The sequence below is a fragment of the Trachinotus anak genome, unplaced genomic scaffold, assembly GCF_046630095.1.
Source record: "Trachinotus anak isolate AG129_WGS33_773 ecotype Australia unplaced genomic scaffold, CSIRO_AGI_Tana_v1 ptg000013l, whole genome shotgun sequence".
Taxonomy (NCBI): domain Eukaryota; kingdom Metazoa; phylum Chordata; class Actinopteri; order Carangiformes; family Carangidae; genus Trachinotus; species Trachinotus anak.
The window spans coordinates 7,378,826-7,406,097 of NW_027273864.1; the positions used below are offsets into that span (position 1 = coordinate 7,378,826).

The window sequence follows — 27,272 nt, forward strand, 5'->3', positions numbered from 1 at the left end:
ACATCCTTATGATACCAATATCAAGCATCACTTTTATGATGTGTATATTGATGATCATGCACTCAGTGAGTCAACATCAGGTCACTATTGTTTTGTTACAGTAAATCACATCTTCACCTCCAGGTAAAGCAGGAAACAGGATCATTAAACATTCACATAACTCTCTGAATAATGTGACAACACTTTCTGTGCTACATGACCAACTAAGGCCAGAACAGGAGTGTTATTCACACAACCTCAGAAAGCTCAAATCTCACACTGCTGAGTTTCTATATTTGGCATTTTCCTTTTGTTCTTTAGGTGACTCTTCTTCCTTTTCCCTGCTTGTAAAATAACTCCTCAGTCTCCACAGTCAGTCGTACCTGCAGAGATGGATCATCAAAACACAATTTATGATTTTCTCTTGAAATGAAAGGAAAAATAACATATACGTGAAAACTTTTAAGGTGCTAATGCTTTATAGTATTTGAGAAGCAGAAGGTTGATAAAATAATATTATAGTGTTGGCTTCTAATTCTAATTCTTAATATGTGTACATATATTGAATCTCCATATATAAAATATATGAACATATGAACTAAAAACATATATGTAAACATATATAAAAACCTATTAGAAATTGGAACGATATCATATACTGACATATATGTCTAACCCACATAGATATGTGTGTTTCTGCATGTATGCTTGTATTACAGACATATGTTACATAAATATATGTCTATCCCAAAGCCTGTCAGTTGGCCTTTATGTTGGTCCAAAAATTTTAGAACACTTTCCCAGAATGAGAAGAGACATCTTTCAAATGAATTGTACCATATAAAAATTTACCATAGATATTTTTAATATATGTCCATATACAAATTTTACTATGGATATGTCATATATGTTAAGAACTGCATCATCCACAGGATGAATATGTGTGATGATAATATATCCCCTCACAGGTGACATATATGGCAGCGTCACTTGATGGAACTTGGGACATATTTGTCATGTATTACATTTCTGTATGGGCTCATCCAAAACAAGAACAAGTCATTTACATATCCCCTTTTTAAAATGTGAAGTTTTAATTTCCCAGGTTAGTGAAGACCATCCTATTTCAGAATATCAATGTAGCTATCACTGTACCAATAAATACGTATGTAATTACAGCTCTGTGGCAGTGGAGGGCAGCATTGATCAGAATCACCATAGCTTCCACCAAAAGGGCAAATTTGCTGCACATTTTTAATCCTGTGTTTTCTGACACACAGTCATAATAAACAATGAAAGCAAGGCTCTGTCGGTAGTAATAATATCTGCCTCCTTACACAAACTGTAAATTTAATTCTGCTGATTCAGATTCTTTCATGTCTGTTCCTGTGTCAACCACAGGTAAGAGGACTCCTGAAACTCCAGCCTCTGATGTTCACACTATTCTGGTACTGCCAATTAGGAGATGACAACAGTCTGCTAACACACTGTTGTATTGTGCGCTAAATGCAGTGTGAGAGGAGGACTGAGACACACACACAAACACACACACACACACACACACACACACACGCACTGCCAGCTGCCTAAGTGTCTGGCCCACTGCCGGGGAGTAGCACTTTTACAGATGCCAAGCTTATCTTTCTGTTACGTCTCAGAGAGTGAAAGCAGAAGCGCAGGGCTCTCCCTCAGGACTCTCTTCACCTGCTCCTGCTCCAGCTTCTTAATGCTCAACATCTTGGGGCCCCACATAGCTCCTACTAGCTGTTAAATGTTGGCACGATCTCTGTCCTGGGTGGGAGGCTGTAAGAGGGACTGAGGCTGATGCCCCCTGCTGGCCTGGAAAAAGACACAGCCAAGCAACAAATCATCGAGTTGTTGAAATGTGTGAAGTGTAAATGTTCTCTATAATACATACACAGACCAAAACAAACTTTAATAATGGACTGTTATTTATATTATGACAGAGAATGGCAGGAGCATCAATGGAGGCCACTACAGTAAATCTGAGCTCACATTCGGATGAAAGGAACACAACATGTAGATTGCATTTCTGTAGCTGTAAAGATTTTTTTCCACAGTTTTATTTTATTGGTTTATTGGATTGTCGACGGTAAAAACAGAAATACATAAAAATTATGACAAAGCAGTTAGTGACCGCAGAATGCTTCGATAAACCAGGCTTAAATCACTATTCACACATTTCCAGTGGAATCACTCCACATCAAACACCAGGAAAATATTACACAGAAATGGTCACTTAGATAATAAGTTGGCACTCCCATAATCCATAATTGATGTTATGTTGATGTTATCTGTAATTCAACAAATCAGTGTCAATGTGCAGATAAAATGACCGAGTCATTTTATCTGTCTCATGTCTGATGTTTGCTCTTTTGACATGGTGTTGTCCCCTTTGTGTCTCTGCCATGTCTGTCCTCCTCTCTCTTCGTCTGTTTCCTCCTCTCCCTCCGACCAAACACCCCACATCCTGTGTACATTCACATCTTCCCTTCCTCTCCCCTTCATGTCTGCCTCATCTGTGTTCAGTAGCTGTGGTACCAACGTAAAACTAATGTGTTTACCTCTAAATTAAACTGACAACATGTAATAATGAACACATTACTGATCAAATGTAAAGATTTATCTGTTATCAGTTTTATGAAATTCATATTCCTAAAAATATACAACTTTGTTCTTGAGAGGTTTTGGCAGCTGACATTATTATCTTGCATGTGAAGATTTACACATTGAGCATGTTAATGAACACAGTGTGTCAGTGGATCAAATGAAGACAGCTGTACTCTAACATTTGAATTCTGTATAAAAGCAACAAGAAATTCATCAGGTGAGAAAAAGCATGTAGATCTGAGACTTGTCTACAGAGTTTTGAGAGTTGTAATTTCCATTCGATGATTGTGAAAATGATTGAGACTGGCCACAGAGCCTCATTTATTAACTACTTATTTCTGTTATTCTCTGTCTCTTATTTATGGGAAAGTGAGTGACTACTAAAGGACAACATTTTCTCACTTCAGAGCAAGCTACTGAATCCTCTCAGAGCAGGGGCCTCGCTCTCTATCTCTGCACTGTACCATGCATAACTACCACTTAATATCTGGTATTGGTGCTTTCTTTACCTGATGTCCTTGCACTTATTGAATAGATACAATACTTACTACTTATACCAAGGTTTCCCACTGCACCGATGCTTTACTGATGTCCCTCACCTGTAAGTCTCTTTGGATAAAAGCATCTGCCAAATGAGTAAATATAAATGTAAAATCATAAACCATGAGGCCTGCAGTTACAAATGTCATATATTCATTAGAGACTTTTGTCCCCACTTCAATCACACATTAACTCATTAACTTTGCATAATAAATAGAAAGATTTTGATGTGGATGCTCTGCAGCGTTTCTCCAGAGGGTTTGGTCAGGGAACTTGACGGGTTTCTGATGACTTAAGGAGCTCGATGAATCAGTCAAAGACATTTTCCCTCAATCCCAACACCTAAATGTTGTTCAGCCTTAATAAATGAATTATTAAACATTTATTAGACTATTATTGGACTCATTGTTAAGAGAAACTCTTTGAGAGCTGAGCCACAGGTCTCCTCAGGTCTCTGTTCACGTCACGTGACTCTGCTTCAGTTTGCTTGGATTCTGCCCAGCAACCAACAAATTGAGCTCACAATCTGAGGGTGTAACACATGTGTCCTCAGTTGGTTGCATGTCTCTCTCTCTCTCTCTCTCTCTCTCTCTCTCTCTCTCTGCGTATGAGCAGTTGCCATGGGCGACAGGTGATGTAGTCTTCTGTGGCAGAGGTGTATGCATGAATGCATGTGCACGAGTGTATAAAGGAAATATACGAGGGCTTGGAGCCTGTGTAAACTGTGAAAGAGCTGCCACGCGACTTGCTGAAATGCCTCTCATTGTGACAGCAGCTCTGTCTAAACAGTAATTATGGTCAGAGGCCGAGCACTGCCACCTGCATCCCTGGAGACCTTTAACAGACCCCCAACAGTAAATTAGGTGAAGCTATGTCTACCCTGACAGTGAGATGCTGTAGGTCACTAACTGAAGGTCTTTCCAGGCAGCTAGACAGGCTTCCCTTCCAAGTCTATTTAAAGTCAAGCAGAGCAACTGAAGTCATGGCCCGTTGTTTAGAAACTGTGATTTCATTGTAACCTAAATACAAGTGATTAAAAACATGGAGGAGTGTGTTTGCGTGAACTGTGCTGTACAGATGTGGCTTTTAGCACAAATCCACAGGGCAAACATTCATCATTTAAACAGAAGTAGATAGTGTCTGACATCAGTGATGTGGCAGTAAAACATGACAGTAACACATAAACCAGGAGATCTTGTCAGTAATCACCATACAGAGAACAGACATCAGTATCAATAACTATAAAAAATCAATGAATTCGTTTTCAGAAATGTTTTTCTGTGAATATTGTGTAGAGCATCATGATAACTTTATCCACAAAGTTCTACAGCAAACGATTTACATCAGAAAGATCTGTGTCAGTCTACAGAGCTGCCCAACCTTTTTAACCCAAACCAAAAAGGTGTAGCTGTGTGTAGCTGTGTGTGTAGCTGCTGTGTGTAGCTGCTGTGTGTAGCTGTGTGTAGCTGTGTTTACGCTCCACTACCGTCATGTCCATCATTACAAATCACACAACAATTCATGTCTCCTCGCTGTGGGTTGTTCACCATTGTGTGTTTAAAGGAGGCCTTTGAGCTCCTGAGTGATGTGTCTAAGTGTCTGTGCAGCCTTGTTAACTCTTTGCTTCTGCTTTACTGAGCAGGAGGGGGCTGCAGCGGGGGTCTCACTGGGATCCTGGCGTGCGTCAGATTGTCTGCGAGCCTGTGTTTGGATAAGGCAGCACGCCCATTGTTTCTGATGCCCCAGCTGGGCCGAGGTATGCCTCCATGCTCCTGAAATAGAAGGACAGCTGAGGGCTGCCATGCATACTGAGGGCAGGGCTGGCCGGGCAGGCCGGGCCCACTGACCCAGACCACAACTAAGCACAATGAGAGACAGGGCATTGTCTGGAGCCAGAGGCTAATAGCTGAGGTATCAAACCCCCCGAACGCCTCGCTAAAAGATTGATTAAGTCTACTGTGTGTTATTGTTGCCTGTGTATGGGTGGATGTCAGGGGGGTGGAGTGGGTGTGGAAGAGTAATTAAGGCTTTAGAGTGTGTTTGAGCCACGCGTCAGCCCGTCTCCACTCTGATGAACCGAGGGCTAAGACCTGAGCCCACACAGTTGCTGCAAGGTATTGTGGGCAGGCGCAAGGCGATTACAGAAATATCCACCAGCGATGAATGCTTTGATCCAAAATGAAACGCTGCTTCAATGCCCATTTTTAGGTTACTGCCATAGAGCAAGATAGTTACTTTAGTATTTGTTCGGTCAAGTAAGCAAATGTTATTTATTTATCATGATAATATATAAAAACAAAGTACACAAAACACAAAATATTCAGTTTTATAGATGTTATGATATTAATATAAAGTATATGAATATATATATATATATATATATATATAGTTTCTGATAAACAGTCCCACCTGTGCAGAAACGTGGAGAAGGATGTGACTGCATTGCGTGCGATTAAGAGTGACTGTAGTCATAATTCCCAATCTCTCTCCATCTCGCTGCCTAAGCCTGCTGGCATTTGGTGCATGATGATCTAAAACAACTGTGACCGACCCCCAGATCAAGTCTTGATGCCCAATATGTCGGCTCCTCACTAGCACATCACCAAACAGTCAGTTGGCCAATCCCCAAGGATGAACTGAGGACTCGGTACCAACATTTCAGGTCTGAGGCCTACTGCTGGACACCAGTGTGATCCTTTTATATGGGAAGGTAATTCAAAGCTGCACAAATGTCCAATAATGAAAACATGAGCATTAATGAGCCTGGCCACATTAGGGTCTAAATGATTTTGAGGAACACTGGGGACGAAAGGAGAGCTGTTGCTCTGAGAAGTCAGCTGTTGCAGTGGGCTGCAGTATAGCAGTGCAGAGAGATGTGCTGGGGGACGACTCCAGCACTGCATGCACTTCACTATGTGTTTGTGTGTGTGTGTTTACGTGCCGGAGTATGTGAACTTATTTAAAGCCAGCGGCTCTGGGGACTTTGGGATTCATCTCCTCCTCATGTGTTATCAGCATGCCAGCTTTTCAAATGGTGCACCAAGTGACATAGTACATAAACCAGCCTCTGCCTCTGAAGAGCCCCTTATCCCAGAATAGCTCAGGCCCGCTCTATCTCACTGATGCCCAAGAAAGTTTCAGCCATCACGGCAACACTTCTCAGTCTGCCATGGGAACAGATACCAGTGTCAACAAAAATGGCGGCCCCATCCTTTCTTGTTTCTGTATGTGTGTGTGAATGTGGAGAGAAAAGAGCGCAAACCCTTTTTCATCGTGTTACAGGTGGGCCTGTCGCCTCGAAGCGTTTGTAAGACCTGTCGATGGCCATCTTCCCCTTATCTACATGGCTTTTGCAGAATTGGGCGCAGCCAACAGTTAACAGTCAATCTCCCTATCAGGAATGCTGGACTCTGGCTTTGTCTATTCTGAGAAACTCTGGTCCCCTTTCCCTCCCCCCGTGCTGCACTGTCACCCTGCTCTCATACCAGGCACCAACCTCTCCCCTTGCTCTGAAGGTCAGATCTGGTGGAGCCAGAGTGGGAGAGGCGTAGCGCTTATGCCAGAATTACTGGATACACAAAATTACAACAGCTACGTGTGACAACATAACACAGTGTGCTGTCAGTGGACAGTTACCAGGATACTTAACATTTTCATCTGAGGCCTGAGGCGTTAAAGCTCCATGTTTCTGACTGAGGATACAGAGAAACGATCTAAAACAACTAAAAGTAGAATTTGAGTCTTTGATAAACATCTTTTGTGTAGTCCGTCACTCATGTTGATTTGTTTTAAATTCATATCTGAGGCACTTTATTTTTCTGGTAGGAGCCACGCGCCATGTTTCTGGCTATTAATATGATGTTGTGTATTTATAGTAGCATGTTTAATGCCACACAGCTCCTGAAATAATCTCTTCTAAGGTTGCATCCTCTGTGGCCACACACAATAGCAAACATCCCTGTTGGCACTTAACAACACAAAAGCTGCAGGGCTATTGCTTAGAGGCCAACGTGAGTTCATCAGCATCAAAGTCACCCAAAGTGCAGCAACTCCTTTTGTGATAATCAGGGGGTTGAGGGTGGATAAAAACAAAAACCAAATTCTGGATGTGTTCAAGAGCACTGGCTCACTTTAAACTTTTTTCTGTGCATATAATCTGATGGTTTCCCAGTGAAAATTCCCTTAAATTTCCAGGTTTTGTTGCCAGGTGTGGACACAAATCCCTGTCCTGGTAGAGGCAATGATGCACTGCCCTTCAAATTCTATGGAGTGAAAAAATTCCCTCCTACGGGGATGCTCCTAATGCAACTCCGTCCCACTCCCTCGCAGTGTGTACAGTGCATAAAATAACTGGGATACAAAAATAGCCGGCTTGGGTTTAGCGCAATGACAAAAACGTAGCTTTCCTTTTGTGTCAATTGAGACAGGCGCTCAGCACCAATAGGCGTCGGAGGAGGTGGCATATGCTAATGAGGGACAAATGTCCACTGACCGTGACCTTGAGGAGCACAGTATAAAGCAGGGCACATCTCACCAGGCTGTTATTTCGTTGTGGTCGTCCTGAGGTCAGTGGACAACTTTTAGCCTTTGTTTGGTAGGTTGATCATCACGCTTTTTACGCGCGGGTTGGTTCCCTTTTAAAACGTCTTATTGAGGCTTAATTTCACTCTCACCATCAGACCGTTTACCCCCGCCGACACCTGTAGATTTTTTTTGTTCTCTTTTGGTGATAGTGGATTTGCGCTCTTTACGCGAGAGAAGTATTTTCACGGCCGCGTATTGTTTTCATCAGTAACGGAGGGCTGAATAACAAAAACAGCTTAACAACAAAGTAACAACCACTGACTAACACAAAGCTTTGTTTTCTTACCAAAAGGAATTCCACAACTCGACTGTCTCACCCTTGCGTCCGGGTTTTGGGGGCCGGAGAGGAGTTGCGACCATGTCCCGCTTTGACATGAGGGAGTTCGGGGACGCTGCAGCGTTTTTACGCAAATCTGACCTGGAGCTGCTGGCGACGCACACAGTCGCTTTTGACGGTAGGCCTAATATGGACACCTCAAAGAAACGGAACCTTATAGGGCACATCACATTAAAGACATTCATATCATAATTAAATATAGTGTTGGGTGGAATCTTAAATGTGTGTCAGTTGTTAAATGAGGTGAAAAAACAGCAGGTGCTGTCAGATACTGCTTCGTCTATTCGTCGCAGTGTTTTGAAGAATTAACAGTCTTGAAACTCGGCATAATGTGTTTGAATAATATCAGTTTATTTAAGATCATTGATCTGGAAGTGTTGGCTTGATTTCTGCTGTTTTGTGAAACAAAAATGTCACAATCTTCTATAATTTCATTGTAAACTTGTGTTTAAAAACTGATATAAATTTATTATTATTATTATTATTATTATTATTATTATTACTTCTGCAATAAGAAACAATAAAAGAGGTAAACTTTTTTCTTTTTCTTTTTTTTGTTTTTACCACATGAGCTTATTTGTGTAATACTTGACTCTGTGATTATTTCATTTATCAGTTTATATTGTATATATATAACTTGTGGATTTTTGTGAGTTTGGTGATGGCTCCAGTTTCCAACACCCTCCCACTAACTGCTCGCCCCTCTGCTGTACTGTCAGGTAAGAAGCGAGCCTGGATCTCTGATGAAAAAGAGGCCTACATTGAGATTGAGATCAAGGAGCTCAGAGGTGACAAAGTCACTGTTGAGACCAAAGATGGGAGGGTAGGTGATCATCCATCCACCAACAGATTTTTATTTGATTATTATTATGCAGTAATGAAGGAAAACCTGACCTACGGACACTTGGACATAAGCAGTAGATACGGCACAGTCCTGTGAGCCGCTCCTCATGTCTGCCTGTGTTTGTTTCTTTAGACTCTGACAGTGAAGGAAGACGACATCCAGCAGATGAATCCTCCTAAGTACGACATGATCGAAGACATGGCCATGTTGACACACCTCAACGAGGCCTCTGTGCTGTACAACCTGCGCAGACGCTACTCTGCCTGGATGATCTATGTGAGTATCCCACTCTGGACTGATGGTGCTTCCCCTCTCCCATGTTTCCATGTTCCCCAAAGGGCGAAATACCCAGATTAAATTACAAAGTTGAACTGTGATCTTGAGCAATGTCAACCTGTCAGTACCAAGCCTGGTAATGGTGGTTTTATGTGATGAATCGTGGTGAGTTAATCTTGTGTCTCGTCCTCTGGTTTCCTCAGACCTACTCCGGGCTCTTCTGTGTGACCGTCAATCCATACAAATGGCTGCCAGTCTACACAGCCCCTGTGGTCGCTGCTTACAAAGGCAAACGCCGCTCTGAGGCGCCGCCGCACATCTATTCCATAGCAGACAATGCCTACAATGACATGCTGCGCAGTGAGTGTTTTCATACACTTAAATATTAGAACAAGCACATAAGCACTGATACATAGACCAAATGTAAACACATATATTTATTTTCTCCTCATCAGATCGGGAGAACCAGTCCATGCTCATCACGTAAGTGTCAGCTGCCTGAAACTGAGTTTTTTTTGTCTTGTTTCAAGTCACAAACTAGAGAAGAAGTAGACAGTCAGTAACTGTGTGAGCAGCCATATGACACATACACTCTCCACATACAGCCACTTTTTTCCTAAAATTTTTGGATTTGGCTGAAATCTATTCCTCACTTTTTTCTCTTTTTCTCTCTGTTTTGTAACCTGCAGTGTGATGATTTTGTTTGACACCACCTTTAGCAGTTTTGTGAAGAGTTTTTTGCTGTACCTGTTGTTTGTACACTTTGTCATTTTTCACACTCCTATAGCGGAGAATCCGGTGCTGGCAAAACTGTCAACACGAAACGTGTCATTCAGTATTTTGCCATTGTGGCAGCTCTTGGGGAAACAACTGCCAAAAAAGGAGTAAGGCTGATGTGGCAACCCATATTTTTGTTTTCCACCCCCTTTTTAAAGCTTTTTTTTGCTGTATTTTATTTGTATTTTCATTTTTCTGGTCCCAGGAATCCTTTGTATTCCCTTTACACTGTGTCCATACATTTTCCTCACTGTCAAAGTGGTGAATGTCAGAACTGATTACATTCATGTCTGAGTCTTTACCCTCATGTGTTGTGTAGCCATTTCCAGCCACTCTACTATGCTTCCTCATTGATTTTTGAATTATTTTTCTTTTCCCCTTTCCATGTCATTTTTTTTTGGCTCCAAATTTTTTCCATTATCTTTCCCTTTGCTTTGATTTTTGGTTTTTGACTTTTCTATGTTGTTTGACGCTCGTTTTTCCTCCCTTTTTCTCCCCTGCGTTTACCACACTTCATCATATAAAACAAGGTGGCCATTGGTTGTTTTTTTTTTACCACAGCTTTAACAACCAGTCTCTAATTTTCCAGTTGGTCATAGTGTTTCCCCTTTGGTTGTGAAAGCATTATTTGATCACACTTGACACGATGTCACACTCACTGGCTTCTCACCTCCTTCTTTTGCAGCAGGGTCCTGCCACAAAAACAGGGGTGAGTTTAAGCTGCAGAAAAAATACATGCAGCTACACTGAGTTTAACAGCAATTTCAAATAAACTGTATATTGAAAAAAAAAGAGTGTGTCTCTTTACATTGTACTTATAAGCTTCTCTTCCAGGGGACTCTGGAGGATCAGATCATTGAGGCGAACCCCGCCATGGAGGCATTTGGTAACGCCAAAACGCTAAGGAATGACAACTCATCCCGTTTTGTGAGTGCCTGGAAATTTCCAGTATATAGTATATACATTTAATTTTCTAAATATAAAGGTCATTTGAATCCTTCTTTGCATCTCATAAATATTTTTGATTGATTCCCCACAGGGCAAGTTCATCAGGATCCACTTTGGACCCAGTGGCAAACTGGCCTCAGCTGATATTGATATATGTGAGCTGATGGTCTCACACTCACTATCCTTTTTCATTTTGTCTCATGTCGAACATGAACATTTGAACATGTCCCACCTCTTCCTGTCCCTCAGATCTTCTGGAAAAATCCAGAGTGATATTTCAGCAGCCCGGTGAGAGGAGCTACCACATCTACTACCAGATCATGTCGCAGAAGAAACCAGAGCTGTTAGGTCAGTCATTGTGGCTGCTTTAGATGTTTTATTCTGTTCTGCTGCAGGACTGCGACATGATCCTGTTTACTCTTTGTTCCAGACATGCTGCTGGTGTCCTCCAACCCATATGACTTCCACTTCTGCTCGCAGGGCGTCACCACTGTGGAGAACTTGGATGACGGACAGGAGCTGATGGCCACTGATGTAAGAACATTTATCTTTTCCATACTGCTGCGCGTGAGAGCAGAACACTGAGTGGATCGAGTTACGAGATAACTTCATCTTTGCCCCCTCCGCAGCATGCCATGGACATCCTCGGCTTCCTGCCCGATGAGAAATATGGCTGCTATAAAATCGTTGGAGCCATCATGCACTTTGGCAACATGAAATTCAAGCAAAAGCAGCGTGAGGAGCAGGCGGAGGCCGACGGCACTGAAAGTAAATAAACAGTAATGTGATTTCTGGCACAAAAGCAGCTACAGGTTTAAAAGCAAGCTTGTTATTCACTCTTTCTTTTGTTTCTTTTTTCTTTTTTGTCCTGTGTGGTGACCAGGTGCAGACAAGGCCTCGTACCTGATGGGAGTCAGTTCAGCTGACCTCATCAAGGGCCTCCTCCACCCACGGGTGAAGGTGGGGAACGAGTATGTGGTGAAGGGACAGAACGTCGAGCAGGTGAGGAGATGTGATGTCTGCTGCCTGTGTTTTTGTTTCATTGTTTCAGATTTTGTAATATTATTGTCTCCATCAGAAACACAGATGATGTAACTGAACAACAAATTCATCCCTGTGTCAGACAGATAAAAGCAGACGTGTGGTATGAAAGGTTCAGTGTGTTCAGCCTCGCCTAGTATGCTGATGAGGGACAGCTTCTTAATCCTCGGTCGATCAATACACTCACCACTCCACGCACACTAGAATCTGGTATCTAGGCAACAGGGGCTATCCATCTGAATGACAGCTGTACTCCTCCTGTGTGTGTGTGTATGTGCATGGGTGCTGTAGGTGAACTATGCCGTCGGCGCTCTGGCCAAAGCCACGTATGACCGCATGTTCAAGTGGCTTGTGGGACGCATCAACAGGACCCTGTACACCTCCCTGCCTCGCCAGTACTTCATAGGCGTCCTGGATATCGCAGGATTTGAGATCTTTGACGTAAGTTGATCTATAATACAAATATTTTTCATGTTAATACAGATATGGAAGTTGTCTTTATTAAAGAATATTAAGATCAAATTAGTTTGCTGGTTGCATTGTCACATTTTGGTTTAAAATCCTCAGGTTCTCTGTCTGTACCTCACCCTCACCCTCTCTCTCTCATGGTGTGGACTTAGCTGCCGGATGAATCTCATGTTTTTCACGCTGTTCACTCGAAATGCTTCGTATGAACACCTGTTCCGCTTTTATTGCAGCTCAATAGCTTCGAGCAGCTGTGCATCAACTTCACAAACGAGAAGCTGCAACAGTTTTTCAACCACCACATGTTCATCCTGGAGCAGGAGGAGTACAAGCGTGAGGGCATCGAATGGACCTTCATCGACTTTGGGTTGGACCTTCAAGCTTGCATTGATCTCATTGAAAAGGTAAACGAAGTCTTGAGGTCATAACAGGCAAAGTTTACCCACCGATGACTTTCACAGAGGCGTATTAGATTGACACGCTGCTCTTCCTCCAGCCGCTGGGCATCATGTCCATCCTTGAAGAGGAGTGCATGTTCCCAAAGGCCACAGACAGCAGCTTCAAAGCCAAGCTGTATGATAATCACATTGGCAAGTCGCCTAATTTCCAAAAGCCACGGCCAGACAAGAAACGCAAGTACGAGGCCCATTTTGAGCTGGTGCACTATGCTGGAGTGGTGAGTGTGTTCCTCATTAAAGCACTGAGACAGGTCTACAACATTAGTTGTTATACAGTTCAATAATTTGAATGTCCCTGCCGTGTTTCATAGGTGCCCTATAACATCATTGGCTGGCTGGACAAAAACAAAGACCCACTAAACGAGACGGTGGTGGCGTGTTTCCAAAAGTCTTCTAACAAGCTACTAGCTTCTCTGTACGAGAATTACATTGGCTCAGACTCAGGTACAGTAAACAGGACTCTGACTGCAGCATGTAGTCCTCCTAAAAACGGTCAAATCACTCACTCTGCTCATTACCTCACAGCATCCGACCCAAAGCCAGGCAGCAAAGAAAAGAGGAAGAAGGCCGCCTCTTTCCAGACGGTGTCTCAGCTTCACAAGGTGAGCCTGACATCACAGTGTAAACTGTAGACAGAAGTGAATCCAAATAACGAAGTTTCAGATGACGTGAGAAGTTGTGGGCGTCTCTGGAGAGCTGGGATGGAGGCAGTTAAGACTTGCAGTGATGTTTAGGGCAATGATCACATGAACATCACTTTAAGTCTGTGCTGGCTCCTCCCTCCTTTACATCAAGGATTTCAAAAAGTCCTGCAGAATAAAAAGTTTTACACGAAGGCTCTGTTGCTATTTATTGCAATAAGTGATGTTTTAATAGTAGAATTTTTTTTATTGGCTTGATGAATCTAATTTGAAGTATTTCTCCTTTACTCCAGGAAAATCTGAATAAGCTGATGACTAACCTTCGCAGCACCCAGCCCCACTTTGTTCGCTGCATCATCCCTAATGAGACCAAGACTCCAGGTAACGCACAGCACAATCATCACATATCATCGGGGGCCAAGTGACAGTGACTGGGTTAATGTATGAAACCCGTTCTGCGCAGGGATCATGGATCCATTCTTGGTGCTGCACCAGCTGCGCTGCAACGGTGTGCTGGAGGGCATCAGGATCTGCAGAAAGGGCTTTCCCAACCGCATCCTCTACGCTGAGTTCAAACAGCGGTGAGACAGACCAGACGCACAGAGAGAAGGCACAACTCACTTTTTGCAGATCATGGGATTATGATGATAGTCAGTCCTGAAACACTTTTTTCATATATTCAGCTATCGCATCCTGAATCCACATGCCATCCCAGATGATAAGTTTGTGGACAGCAGGAAAGCTGCAGAGAAGCTGCTGGCCTCCCTGGACATCGACCACAGCCAGTACAAATTTGGACACACAAAGGTAGAGGGCAGCAGCTTGTGTGTGATACAGGGCCAGTGGTTGAAAGTGTATTTACTCAGGTCATTTACTCAGTGGTCTTTACTAAAGTATTTCCATTTTATGCTACGTTACACTGCTACTCAGATACCTGGCAGATTAACAGATATGAGCTGCTACAGATTAAATTATCCAACACTATACAAAGTAGTTCAAATTAGCTCAGACTTGACAAACTACAGTATTAAAATCGTGTTCACGCATTAATGCATCAGTATTCAAATAGTCAAATCAAATAGTATAAATATAATAATGTAATATGCTTTAAATACTTACAGTACATTTAGCTGGTAGTTCTTCTGCACCTTTACTTGTAATGGAGTGTTTTTTCAGTGTGGTGTTGCTTCGTATGGACATTTCTTCCACCACTGTCACGGCTGTGTGTGGCAAAATAACCAGACAGGGCTACAAATGGTGAATGATTTAGAAATTTGTAGCCCAGTGTGATGATATCTATTTAAATTAGTATGTGATCATAGATCTTTGAAGGTGTGATCCATTCTCAGTTATCATTTTAATTTATTTTATTTATTTTGGGTTATATGTTTTGTTTTGTTTTTTAAAAAGATGTGCTGTCAACTTTCTGTCCTCTCTTCATGTAGGTGTTCTTCAAGGCTGGCCTGCTGGGTCACCTTGAGGAGCTGAGGGACGAGCGTTTGGCCAAAGTCCTGACACTGCTGCAGGCAGCTGCTCGAGGCAAAATCATGAGGATGGAGCTGCTGAGGATGATGGAAAGGAGGTAAAAGGCCATGACTTTTACTTCTATCATCAAAATCTGAATATAACATGTATTCACAGGCACAGGAAAGTCATACACTCTATACCTCACAGGAAGGTGAGGACATAAGTACAAAAAAAAAAAGAAAGACCTCCAACACCAGTTGCTCCTGTGAACAGGTTCAATAGCAACACGATCGGCTGCGAGCCTTTCAGCCTGTGATACACTATACCTTAGTGTTCACTCCCTCACTCTAGTATGCCTGGCATGCAAGGGCAGTGTTATCAACGTGTGTGAGACGTGTGCTTGCCCTTGTATGGTCACCAGGCATGTGTGTGGCCCCACTGTTAATAAGGGCCCCACTCACACACAGACTCACACACACACATACACCACTCTCACAGGTCTCCGTCCATTCTCTCCCTCCGCTCTCTCTAAATTAAACAATGCTGACGGTGTCCTCAGAGCCAGGTGGCGACATGTGTCAAGTGGCAGCTGCTCGGGCCCTCCCTAAAAATACAGCCCTCGCCCCCCTCCCTGGATGCCCAATGGCCCCTGGCCCCTTTTGTCCACGGCGCCTGCACTTCTAAGTGAGTGCATTGATGGAATATGTGGAGGGTGGCAGAGGATTAAAGGCGGCCGTTGGACAGAGGGTTTTAGTTCCTAAATAAACACAGACGCTCACCTTTGAGAGGCACCCAGCATGGAGTCATGTCAGACATGCAATCAGCTCCCCCACCCTCCTTCAGTCACCTTCCACTCTAGTGTGTTCATGCTCAAACTCACCCCCTGAACACTGACAGGAAGTCCTTGACCAATCTGCTCTGGGTCCATATTTAGGGCTGTGAGACGCCATCAAGACTAAAGACTAACCCTGTTTGGTCACAGTCTTGAAACATCAAAAGCATCAGTAGGTGTATGATTTCAAGTCCTGTCCCTCAGTGTATGATTAGATACGAGGGAGTAGATAGTAACAGGACTCATGCTAAAAAATCAAGCACCAAGGAGTGAATAAACACGTGACTAAATAAATAAACAGGGAAGTTCAGGATCAGTCTTCTTCTCCTTCTCTTCATGTTTTTGCTCTCAACTTCCCTTCTTCTTGTTTTAAAGCGTCATGACGCCAACATCAACCTTTTTTTGGCTGGACCGCAACAGCAGGGCGAGCCCTATTATTGCAAATGTCCTGACTGAACGTGGTGTCACCACTGGTCAGCCAAATGCCATGTGACTGAGTTGGAGTTTCCCCCCATTGGTCATTACTCTTTCAAAATAAATTGGCACAAACAGTTTCTATTAGGGGGGCATTTCCAGCCTTCAGTGTTGGCATCTTAGTGCATTTGTCACCAGATTTAGAGAAAACAGCACCTGGCAACAAATCTGGCAACTTTTTGGAAAAACCTTGGCTACTTAGAAGAGAGTTGTCAGTGCTGCCCTCTCTCACATGTGCTCTGTAGCAGTTTGTTACCCACATGGAGGCTGTGTGCTGTGTGAGAGACTAAATAAAATAGATCAACTGTTGCTTCTGACTTTTTGTCTTTAACTTATGTGAAAGGTGATTTTGTCAGATGATGCTGCTGTTATAAAATCAGGATTATAGCAGCAGAGCAGCAGCTTGGAAATGGCTTGGAAGTTATGAGGGAGTTAACATGTAGTTTTAATGGGCTGCGTTCCAGTCAGTGTTTCACACTTGTTCTGTTGTCAGATAACATAAGCAGAAAAACATGTAAATGAGATCAGTGTCATGGGGAATCAAAATACAATGCAATGATGTCAGTTCAGTTTTCGACTACCTCCTTAGTTTTGCACATTGACGACACGGTCCAGCCATATATTTATAATCTAGTCTTGTTTCAAACTTACCCCCACAGCAATATCAGATGACCTCAAGCCCCTCTTCATCCTTCAAACATGTGTTCGTTTGAATTGGTTTTAAACTGAATGTTATTTTAACATGATTTGTGGGTATTGTTACAATATTTTTAATACAATTAAAAATTCAGAGAAAAACACAACAACTGTTTTCCCATTTGTCGTGATTTTCACTTTAGGGCCACTGCGCAATCAAGCCATCAAAATTGAGGTTGGTGTGGGGAAGTTAGCATTTGTACCACTCATGGCAGAAGCTAAATGTTTCAGCCATTCATCTTTTACTTTTAGGTAACTTCAACTGTTACTCTTAATGATCTTAATGGCCTTCACGAAACCTACTTCAACCACTTATAAATTACTTTTACGTATATTAAGGGATTTTATCTTTGTATTTATTACTTGTAATTGTCTATTTGAACTGTATCCATTACTTAACTGTTTAGACCTCTCTGCTTGCTTACTTACTTGTTGTCATGCAATGTCATATGCAACCTACAGTATGTCCTTCAGTGTTCCAGTTCACTAGTTTGTAGATGTAAGAGTTTTTAAATCATCAATCATCAAATCATTTTTTAAATTAGGTGAGCTACTCCAAAATCTCTCCATGAACAATCATAGCAACTTCAGAAATTACTCCTGGAGTACAGGTACCTCTGGTTGGTAACCACTGATCTATTTTAGGTTTGTTTTTAACCAGACAAGAATTTTTTTAGGAAAATCATCAATCTCTCCCTAATTTTATCCATTCCCATTTTCAGGGAAGCTCTGATGATCATCCAGTGGAACATCCGGGCCTTCAATGCTGTAAAGCACTGGCCCTGGATGAAGCTCTTCTTCAAAATAAAGCCTCTCCTGAAGAGCGCTGCCACCGAGAAAGAGCTGGCCTCTCTGAAGGAGGAGATGGCTAAGCTGAAGGAGGCTCTGGAGAAATCCGAGGCCAAGCGGAAAGAGCTGGAGGAGAGGCAGGTCAGCCTGATCCAAGAGAAGAATGACCTCTCTCTACAGCTGCAGGCAGTAAGTGATGTACAGTATTCAAACCTTCAGCTCAGAAATACAGATACTCTAGTAGTGCATGAATGCACTTAACTTTTATTCTTTTTGTTCTCTATCCCGTAGGAGCAGGACAATCTGGCAGATGCCGAAGACCGCTGTGACCTGCTCATCAAAACTAAGATCCAGCTGGAGGCCAAAGTGAAAGAAATCATGGAGAGGCTGGAAGATGAGGAGGAGATGAGCTCTAATGTGCTAGCCAAGAAGCGCAAGCTCGAGGACGAGTGTGCTGAGCTGAAGAAAGACATTGACGATCTGGAGATCACTCTGGCTAAAGTGGAAAAAGAGAAACATGCCACAGAGAACAAGGTGAGGAGAGTGGATAAGAAGAGCAGTGAGTGCGCTAAAAAGTCACAAAAAGATCCACTGCACACTTAGTAGTTTGTACTCAACGACTCAGGAGAGAAAGAAAAATAAATATGTCAAATTTCTTTTCTTTTTCTTCTTTGCAGGTGAAAAACCTGATTGAGGAAATGGCAGCTCTAGATGAAACCATACTGAAGCTGACCAAGGAGAAGAAGGCTCTCCAGGAGGCTCATCAGCAGACTCTGGATGACCTGCAGGCAGAGGAAGACAAAGTCAACACTCTGACCAAAGCCAAGGCAAAGCTGGAGCAACAAGTAGATGATGTGAGTTTTATTATCGCTTTAAAAAGCACAGGGAAAATTACTGTTATGTCATTTCGTCCACATGGGTAACATTTTATACATAAAATTTTTAATGTTCCTTTTTTACCATCCTAATGTGAATCAGCTGGAGGGCTCACTGGAACAAGAGAAGAAGCTCCGTATGGACCTGGAACGGGTCAAACGTAAGCTGGAGGGAGATCTGAAACTCTCTTTGGAGTCTGTTATGGACCTGGAGAACGACAAACAGCAACTTGAAGAGAAGCTGAAAAAGTGAGTCATCATATAATCACAGAAAAAAACATCATCATCTTATCTTTGAAGACTTAAGTAATGATTACCAAATATTTACCAGGAAAGACTTTGAGATGAATGAGATGAGCACAAGGATTGAAGACGAGCAAGCCTTGGTCAGTCAGCTCCAGAAGAAGATAAAGGAGTTACAGGTACAAACTAGTCTCTCAACCTCTAATACAGCTGTTATGAAACATGATTTTGACAAAATAACTGACCAGTCTTTTCCTCCAGGCTCGTACAGAGGAGCTGGAGGAGGAGCTGGAGGCTGACCGGGCTTGTAGGGCCAAGGTCGAGAAGCAGCGCGGGGATGTGGCTCGAGAGCTGGAGGAGCTGAGCGAGCGCCTGGAAGAGGCTGGTGGGGCCACTTCAGCCCAGATTGAGATTAACAAGAAAAGAGAGGCAGACTTTCTGAAGCTGCGGCGAGACCTGGAGGAAGCCATGCTGCACCACGAGGCCACAACAGCAGCCTTGCGGAAGAAGCACGCAGACAGCGTTGCAGAGCTGAGCGAGCAGATCGACAGCCTGCAGCGCGTCAAACAGAAGCTGGAGAAGGAGAGGAGCGAGGCCAAGATGGAGGCTGACGATCTGGCCTCCACTGTGGAGCAGCTTTCCAAGGGCAAGGTAGACAGATGGACAAGAAACACATTCAGAGATGTAAAGCAGAATGGTGCCAAACTGGATCAGTCCCTCAGAAGAAAACAAAAATTTCAATTCCTTGTCTCTGCAGGCTACTTCAGAGAAAATGTGTCGCCTCTATGAAGACCAAATGAATGAGGCTAAAGCCAAGGCTGAGGAGCTCCAGAGGCAGCTCAACGAAACCAACATTCAAAGGGCCCGTGCACAGGCTGAAAGTGGTAAAGACCTTTTTTATTTTGTCATAAATCTCACAAACAGCTCAGACTGGTTAGTGAACGCACAAACATTTTTCTCCTCCCGGTATAGCTGAGCTGGGCAGGAAGCTTGAGGAGCGAGAAGCCACGGTCTCTCAGCTCCAACGTGCCAAAAACTCCTTCAGCCAGAATGTCGAGGAGCTTAAGAAACAGCTGGAGGAGGAGAATAAGGTTAGCTGCCTATCAATGCATCTGTGGGTGATAATATCTACAAGGCAGGTAGCCAACTTGTAGAGATTCAGAGTTCCCCCTGTTGAGGTGACCTGTCTCCATCATGATTGGTCTCTGAAGGCTAAGAACGCCCTGGCTCATGCACTCCAGTCATCTCGACACGACTGTGATCTTCTGCGGGAGCAGTACGATGAGGAGCAGGAGGCCAAGGCTGAACTGCAGAGAGCTCTGTCCAAGGCCAACGCTGAGGTGGCTCAGTGGAGGACTAAGTATGAAACTGATGCCATCCAGAGGACTGAGGAGCTGGAGGAAGCCAAGTGAGTGAGATGTATTTTGACAGAATCAGAAGGTGCAGAATGATCATTTGAAGACACGAGAGTCAGACCTGTTTGCCTCTCTAGGAAAAAGCTGGTGACACGTTTGCAGGAGGCTGAAGAGACGGTGGAGGCATCCAACGCCAAGTGCTCCTCCCTGGAGAAGACCAAACATCGGCTCCAGACAGAGATCGAGGACCTGGTCATTGACCTGGAGCGATCCAATGCTGCAGCTGCTGCCCTTGACAAAAAGCAACGCAACTTTGACAAGGTACTGGCAAAGAGCAGCTGGGGCATACATGTTGAAAAGTAAAAGCATTTCTTTCCTTTTAAGGGATATGTGTGCATTTCCTGTCTTCTAAAATAAATTATCTGACAAAATAAGTTAGGTGACAAAATAATGATTATCAGACAAAACTAATTATTAGGCAAAAATCAGACAAAATTAACTCTAAGTGCATCATTACTCCTCTCACCCAGCTTGTATGGCTACAGGCTTTCACCATCTTTTTCTAATAAACTTTTTATGTAAATGTTTGATTTTTTTAGGGTCGAACCCCAAGTTTTCTGTTTTGGAAAAAAGACAAAATGACAATTGACTTTACATTTTTAAGGTGAGGATTTTTTGTGTAGATGAGTATAACCTGAAATGGCTCATAGCCTCCTTTCAGTCATGTAAGACCTGTATGAATAGTGATACTGTCAATATAACTGCGGGAAGGCTCACCACGTCGTGACATTCACCTCAAACACTGTTTAAATTCAATTTTTATGGATGGACCAAATGTCAACAGTTAAAAGAATGAATTGAATCTACATATTTACTTATAATAATTCCAGCTCATATCAGTTCACATCAGCCCAACTTGTAACTTAGTTTCACAGGTCAGACTAATTAACTATTTGATAACACTATTGATTACATTCAACAATATCTGATTAAAAACACTATTTATTACACACAAGGGGGAAGGAGGAGATTCAAGTCTTTGTTTTTAAACCATTAAATGTACAATTTAAATTTTGACCTCCCCTTTCTGCATATCTTCATCGGTAATCTGCTGCTATCTCCTCCAATGAAACCTTTTAAATAAGAAAATGTTGTGGTTCAAAATGAGGTAAAATATTTAAAAAAAGAATAAAGCAAATCAAGCAAACATATTTAAATTAGGACAAAAATAGCAGACAAATGACCAAATAAAGTGAAGAAGTAGACATTGAAAATTTATTCAAATAAATTACATCTACAATATTAATTTATAATCTTCAACAAAGCTAAAACCATTAGCACTGCAACTAAAAAGTAAAAAGAAAACCATGTTTCACTGCTAAATAAATCAATAAAGTCACATTCACCGCCAGTGGTGAATAAACTGGTGACGTTCTCTGCCGTAAACATGGAGCGGATAAAGTGAATTAAAGTGTAAAATCTTTCAAACTGATGCAGCAGACGATTCATCATTAGACTTCTGAGGCCACTCAGAAGCTCCTGGAAAATAAAAATAAAGACAAAGAGAGTCAATGCCCTGCAGCCTCAACACAGACCAAAGAGCCTGAAAGGTTCCAAAGACGCCAGGCTCCTCACACTGGCTACATAAAATCATTCAGGTCTCACAAGTGAGCGTACAGCTACAGTATAGATGGTGAGAGGAAACAAGAGGCTTTCTTTCTCATGTATTTCATGTACAATATTACATGTGTGTTTCTGGGAGATGCAGGGGAATGGAGGTTGGGGGTGACAGTCGAAGTTTGCTGATTCTTTTGGGAAGCATTTATTGGAATTGATTATAAATATTCAAAAAGAGCATAAAAGAGAAAATTGCAGCAGAGTGAACTTGATCCACTGATAGTTAGTTAAAGTAATAAATAAAGCAGTCTCATGGTTGCAGCTGTTATGCAGTATGTGTCTTAACCATCAGGCTACTGGGTTATCAGTTTTAACAGTAATGATGAGGTTGTACTCACCAAGTTCAGTGGTAAAATCACAGAAAGTCATATGGGTGAAGACACAGAAACAATCAGTGGAAACGAGCAGAGCTAAACTTATTGGGAGGAGAAAATGAAGGTGCACTGTGAGATGATTATGCTGTAAACAGCCATCACAGTTTACAGACCCACTTCCTGCCTCATCTCAGATTCAGGGTACTTCAGGCTACAGTTACGGCCGCACACATTTATCCAGTGCAATGAGGGATTATTATTGAGATGTGCTCATTATCAGTTTGCCCGCCAAATAAAATGGTTAAGATAATCTGCACAAACTGTAGACTTGTCTACAACCTGTCTGAACACCTGACTGCTTGTGTTTGTGTTGAAGTGATGTTGCTGTGCAGCCACATACACGACCAACACAATAAGACAAGACAAGCAGTAATAAAAATAACATCATTTGAGCCGTAAATGTGAACAGGTTGCATATGTATCTGTTTGTGTGGTTTACCTTTATTGAAACTATAATGGACTGAAAGAGGGAGAGGTGGAAAAATGAGGTGAATATTGTTGAAAAATATCCAGAAAGATCAGAGCAGATGAGAGCAGACCTGAGAGCTGCAGGAGTTCACTGTCTGGACTCAGCACCAGCAGGGTTCGGTCCCAGAGCCTCCTTCTGGACAGAGTTGTCCTCAGAGATGCACAAAGCGTTCAGCTCCTCCATCAACTCCTCAAATTTCTGCCAATCACACGTTTATTTTTAATTAAAACATGACAGTGTCAGAGCCGATAAACACCAAAGCACACAGCAACACGTGTTTCCAGATGAATTAAACAGATGCAGAAGACAACACGTTGAGGTAACTGCTGACTAACCTGGCTATCCCCCGAGGCCTTCCTCAGGTTTTTCTCCACCTCACGTTTCCATGTTGAGAACCACTTGTCTGCAGAAGGATCCAAAGCAGTCGCTTTCTTCAGCAACCTGTCATATTCCTGCCAATCATGACGGCAAAAACATCAAGCAAAGCTGCACAGCATCAATAACTCTCAGGTCAATTAAACACGTGTGTGAAATCACTTTGAGATCACAGATGACCGACCATTGAACGTGCAGAGATGTCATCCTTCAAGGCCTCGATGGTGGAGTGTTTGGACTTAAACAGTGTCTACACGTGAACACAACAACAACAACAACATCAGCAGCAGCAGCTCACACACAAACAAACTTTAGCTGTTGTGAGAATAAGATCTAACTGGGGTGAGTTGGTCCTGTTTGGCACTAGAGGAAAGGTGTGGCCGTCAAAGACACTATGAAATGATACGACACCCAAACATGATGTAATTCCCGTTGACTGCGTGGTCGTGCTAACTACTGAACACAGGCTGAAATAAAGATGCAGATATAAAACTGCACCTTAATGTTTGTTGCAGCCGTTTGGTCTCCCAGTCCTACGGCGAGTGCCACCGAGAGTTTAAGCTGCTCCTTCTCCAGAGTCTCTGTCACAGACTTTATCTGCCTCTCCAGCACCAAAACCTTCAGGTCACGTCTGTGCTGCGCCTTCAGAATGGCCTCAGTGTGCTTCTTCTGCAGCTCTTCATACTCCTGCTGAGCCTGCGTGACTCACATGAAACCATCCCACCAGTCATTCAGTGTTCATCAATGAATCCAGTTAAAACTAGTGACATGACAGCTGGATGCAAGCAGTTTACCTGTTCATATTTCATCTCCAACTGGTGATGCTTCAAATACAGCTCCCGTTTCTCCTGGACTATACGCGCAGTCATTTTGTCGCTCTTCTGTTGGAGACATCATCACGAGTTTCACAGTTTAGCCGACGCTCCAGTCAGTTAAAAAAGCTCACTCACCACTTTCACTGTGATTTCACCTGAAATGTTTGTCAGATCAATATCATTGTCTTTTAAACTGTACAGATTTCTGAGCTATTTTTAATGCTGCAGGTCAAATTCGAACCAAATGAACATTTCTGACTTTGTGGCTCCTGCTGGTGGCATCAAAACTGTAATTGAAGATGGAAAATGTATGGAAATCCTTTAAAACTGAACTGAACAAGTTGAAATAACACCAGTGAAGTAACAACACATTATACCTGTTGCCTATTCGTGTACAGTATTATCACAGGATGCTGTCGGCAGGCTGAACTCTGCCAAAAAGACATGAAATGAAGCAGAGCAGTGAACCTTTAATCTCTTGACCATGGCCTTTCTCTCTGCAGCCAGCTCTCGGTCGCACTCAGAGCTCTTTTGCTCCATTTCCTGCAGAGACTCTTTCAGATGTTTGTTCTTCTGCACAGCTGCTTCTATCACCCTGCTGTGCTGCTTGTTCACTGTCTCCAGTTCTTTAAGTCTAGCCTACCATATGGCAACAAACGATACCACATTGACTTCAGTTTTCATTCAGTTTTCTAAGCACTTCTAAGCACAAGAATTGTGTTTCCTGTCGAAGTCATGACAGGACTGTGGTGACTCTTTCACATCTCTTACCTCCATCCTGCTCTTGTTCCAGTCAGCACATTTTAATTCTCGAGTGCGCTTTTTGACTAATAGCCAACTGTCATCTTGCTCCTTTATAATAATTGCCTTTTTTTTTTCCATTTCCTCGTCAATCTTGGCCAACTCAACTTTTGTTTTTTCTTTGTGCTCTTCAAACATGATGTTTGTTTTTTTCATATATTCAACTTCCATTTCTATTGAAATAGCAGCAGAGAGAAATCATAGTTTACAAACAGTTTACAATGGCACTCGTTGACTTCGGCTCAGAGATGGACACAGGTTTATTTACCTCTAACTTTCTTCTCGTGGCTTTCATGTAGTTCCCTTAATTCATCCTGTTGTTTCTGCCAAAGAACAAAAAAGGTGTCAGGTCTGTACTGCAGATGCTTACTTGTAGAAATAAGACAAGACACGACTGGAGAAACTAAAGTGTAAAAAATCCACTGAACTTGGTGCGTTCTCACCTGCTTGAGCTTCCTAATGCAGATTTCTGTGAGGGCCTCTTTCTCTCCTCTCTCCACCTGTAAGAGGTGTGTTTTCTTCTGGAGATCAACCTCGGACTCCACTTGCTCTTCATGGGTCTTTGAAGTCATGGACATGGCGGCCATCTTCAGCTCACAGATCTCACTGTGCTGTGCACTCTCCAACTGTGCCAGCTTCTGCTGGTGCTCCTGGAATCAATGATCAAATGTTATGTTGAGATGTGAAATTCAGACACCTATTAAATATGATTAACTGCAAACACTTGACATTACAATACATTCATTTGACAGATGCTTTTGTCCAAAGCCAATTAGAATAATATTTAAAAATACATGTGCAAGATTCTCAGTATCTATGTTCATATATGTTTTCATATGTTTACTTTAATTTCTGCTTGGTTGCGTTTCTCGGCCTCCTGTTTCAACTTGAGCTTTTCTCTCAACCTGGCCTTGGTCTTCTCCAGGGTTGTCTTGGAGTTTCTTGAAGACATCAGGGCAATCTCAGTCCTCAAGTGTTTCTTCTCCTTCCGCACGCTCTGGAGTTCTTCTTGAAGGCTTACACATTCCTCCCACAGCTGCAAGTAAAGACATCTCTGACAGTTCATCTCTTTTCACTGTTGAACTACAGACAATCAGACACTTTAGCTGCTCATTGGGCTTAGTGGAAACTGAAATTTCAACGCTTTCAGTGATACGCTTCAACTAATCTCAGTTAGCTAAGTCAATGATCAGCTCTCACCTCGTCCTTGGTCTTTTCTGACCCTGAGGGCCTGTCCACCACTGCAGGCGACTTCCCCTCAGCCATCTCCTTGGTTTCCCCTTCAGTCTTTGTTGGCAGAACAAACAATAAACAACTGTCAGTGAATATCAGAGAAGGAAAGGAGGCCTATAGGAGGAAGATGGAGCAGAGGCCGCAGCAGAAAGACATCAGGGAGGTCTGGAGAGGTATGAGGACCATCACTGGTTACAGGCCCAGCTGCCAGATGCTACAGAGCCAAAAAGCTGAGCCGTTTCTTCGGTGGCTTTGTCATGCAGCCTCAGATTAACCACTCTGATCAAAAACCACCCAGCAACAATGACACTGCCAACTAGCTGGTCATCTCTGTTTAGCAGGTGAAGAGGCAGCTGTGTCACCTCAGCATCTTTTTAACTTCGGTTTACATGTGGAGAAGGTCCCTGTGTTGTGGAAGACACCCTGTGGCCGTCCGGTTATACAATACCTCCCCTTTCTGCACATAACTGTAACAATGGTTAATTGACTTTGAATTACTGTGAATCTACTTCTGATGTTTCCATTTTTTGCACTTCAGTCCTTACAGTGCTTCATTACTTTTGCACATTGCACATGCATTCTTAGACTTTTTCATTCACTTACAATGCATTTATTATTATTACCATATGACAGTAGTTTTTACTTTTACTTTTTAGGCTACTTATTTACTTCCTCTTTCCTAACTGAGAGTTGAGCAGTTGTAACAAAGTAATTTCCCTGCAAGGATCATAACTTTAATCAAACTCCTTTACTAGCTAAGCTAGTACAGTTAACTAGTGTCTGGTTGATGCTGAGTTAATATCCTGATATGCTATGTCAAGTCCAATCTAGTCCCGATCTGACAAGTCTAAGTTTAGTGGGTTTTTTTGTTCTAGTGATAAAGCAATGACATTTCCCTTTTTTCTTTTTTTTTTTTTTTTGCATTTTGACAAGTAGGATAAAGGGTTCACAAATGTGAAAGTGGGTTTCAAATGTCTTTCACACCAGAGTAAAAATAATCAGTCGCTCAGAAAGTTAAGTTTCCCTTATTGTTCCCTTTACTGCTGAATCGGGACATGACAAAATGAAGTGACATTTTTTAAGCTTGTCAGCTCTCACCTCAGTCACCGGAGCCGCCGGCATCTCCTCCTTTGGCTGACTGTCCTTTTTCTGCTTCTTTTTTTGGTCTTTCTTTGGTGGCTGGACAGACAGCAAATAAAGAAGGACTCGTTAAAACTGTTCAAACAAAGCTGAACTCTGCCCGATGCTTATTTACTCATCGTGCCGTTATCACACA

General features: G+C 42.6%; 2 protein-coding genes and 1 long non-coding RNA gene across 5 annotated transcripts in view; 1 reads left to right on the forward strand and 2 right to left on the reverse strand.

Moving 5' to 3' along the window:
- On the reverse strand, positions 1–8,163 carry LOC139630198 (uncharacterized). The gene is made up of 3 exons (XR_011693127.1): positions 8,021–8,163; positions 1,684–1,818; positions 1–362 (listed from the first exon to the last, which is right to left on the reverse strand). It is a non-coding gene; the product is annotated as an uncharacterized lncRNA (long non-coding RNA).
- Positions 7,644–27,272, forward strand: part of myh7ba (myosin, heavy chain 7B, cardiac muscle, beta a) — a 23,271-nt gene continuing 3,642 nt past the window's right edge. For 2 of the 3 annotated variants that reach the window (XM_071493354.1, XM_071493355.1), the window contains exons 1-28: positions 9,474–9,551; positions 9,647–9,674; positions 10,654–10,677; positions 10,803–10,895; positions 11,008–11,071; positions 11,166–11,264; positions 11,347–11,450; positions 11,546–11,684; positions 11,800–11,918; positions 12,249–12,398; positions 12,656–12,826; positions 12,919–13,098; positions 13,192–13,324; positions 13,406–13,482; positions 13,815–13,902; positions 13,985–14,102; positions 14,205–14,328; positions 14,967–15,103; positions 17,713–17,968; positions 18,071–18,313; positions 18,457–18,633; positions 18,758–18,903; positions 18,986–19,076; positions 19,159–19,548; positions 19,655–19,781; positions 19,870–19,988; positions 20,109–20,305; positions 20,390–20,573. In XM_071493354.1, coding sequence (XP_071349455.1) covers positions 10,842–10,895; positions 11,008–11,071; positions 11,166–11,264; positions 11,347–11,450; positions 11,546–11,684; positions 11,800–11,918; positions 12,249–12,398; positions 12,656–12,826; positions 12,919–13,098; positions 13,192–13,324; positions 13,406–13,482; positions 13,815–13,902; positions 13,985–14,102; positions 14,205–14,328; positions 14,967–15,103; positions 17,713–17,968; positions 18,071–18,313; positions 18,457–18,633; positions 18,758–18,903; positions 18,986–19,076; positions 19,159–19,548; positions 19,655–19,781; positions 19,870–19,988; positions 20,109–20,305; positions 20,390–20,573 — 3,687 coding nt within the window. In that variant the 5' untranslated portion in view covers positions 9,474–9,551; positions 9,647–9,674; positions 10,654–10,677; positions 10,803–10,841. Of the gene's footprint in view, positions 7,745–8,026; positions 8,190–8,790; positions 8,895–9,047; positions 9,192–9,394; positions 9,552–9,646; positions 9,675–9,978; positions 10,076–10,653; positions 10,678–10,802; positions 10,896–11,007; positions 11,072–11,165; positions 11,265–11,346; positions 11,451–11,545; positions 11,685–11,799; positions 11,919–12,248; positions 12,399–12,655; positions 12,827–12,918; positions 13,099–13,191; positions 13,325–13,405; positions 13,483–13,814; positions 13,903–13,984; positions 14,103–14,204; positions 14,329–14,966; positions 15,104–17,712; positions 17,969–18,070; positions 18,314–18,456; positions 18,634–18,757; positions 18,904–18,985; positions 19,077–19,158; positions 19,549–19,654; positions 19,782–19,869; positions 19,989–20,108; positions 20,306–20,389; positions 20,574–27,272 lie in introns of those variants that run through there. The other variant, XM_071493356.1, reaches the window with a different exon arrangement.
- On the reverse strand, positions 21,653–27,245 carry LOC139630192 (dynein regulatory complex subunit 4-like). The gene is made up of 13 exons (XM_071493379.1): positions 27,095–27,245; positions 25,964–26,050; positions 25,608–25,799; positions 25,207–25,413; positions 25,032–25,086; positions 24,734–24,936; positions 24,431–24,601; positions 23,942–24,028; positions 23,646–23,843; positions 23,332–23,397; positions 23,108–23,224; positions 22,843–22,970; positions 21,653–21,791 (listed from the first exon to the last, which is right to left on the reverse strand). Exons 1-12 carry the CDS (start codon positions 27,116–27,118, stop codon positions 22,860–22,862), a joined length of 1,518 nt encoding a protein of 505 aa, XP_071349480.1. The 5' UTR covers positions 27,119–27,245; the 3' UTR covers positions 21,653–21,791; positions 22,843–22,859.

Coding starts and splice junctions, on each gene's coding strand:
- LOC139630192 (XM_071493379.1), bottom strand. CDS start 27,118: ATGCCGGCGGCTCCGGTGACTGAG. Junction 26,051..27,094: donor CGGCGGCTCCGGTGACTGAG/GTGAGAGCTGAC, acceptor CTGCCAACAAAG/ACTGAAGGGGAAACCAAGGA. Junction 23,844..23,941: donor TGGAGATGAAATATGAACAG/GTAAACTGCTTG, acceptor TGAGTCACGCAG/GCTCAGCAGGAGTATGAAGA.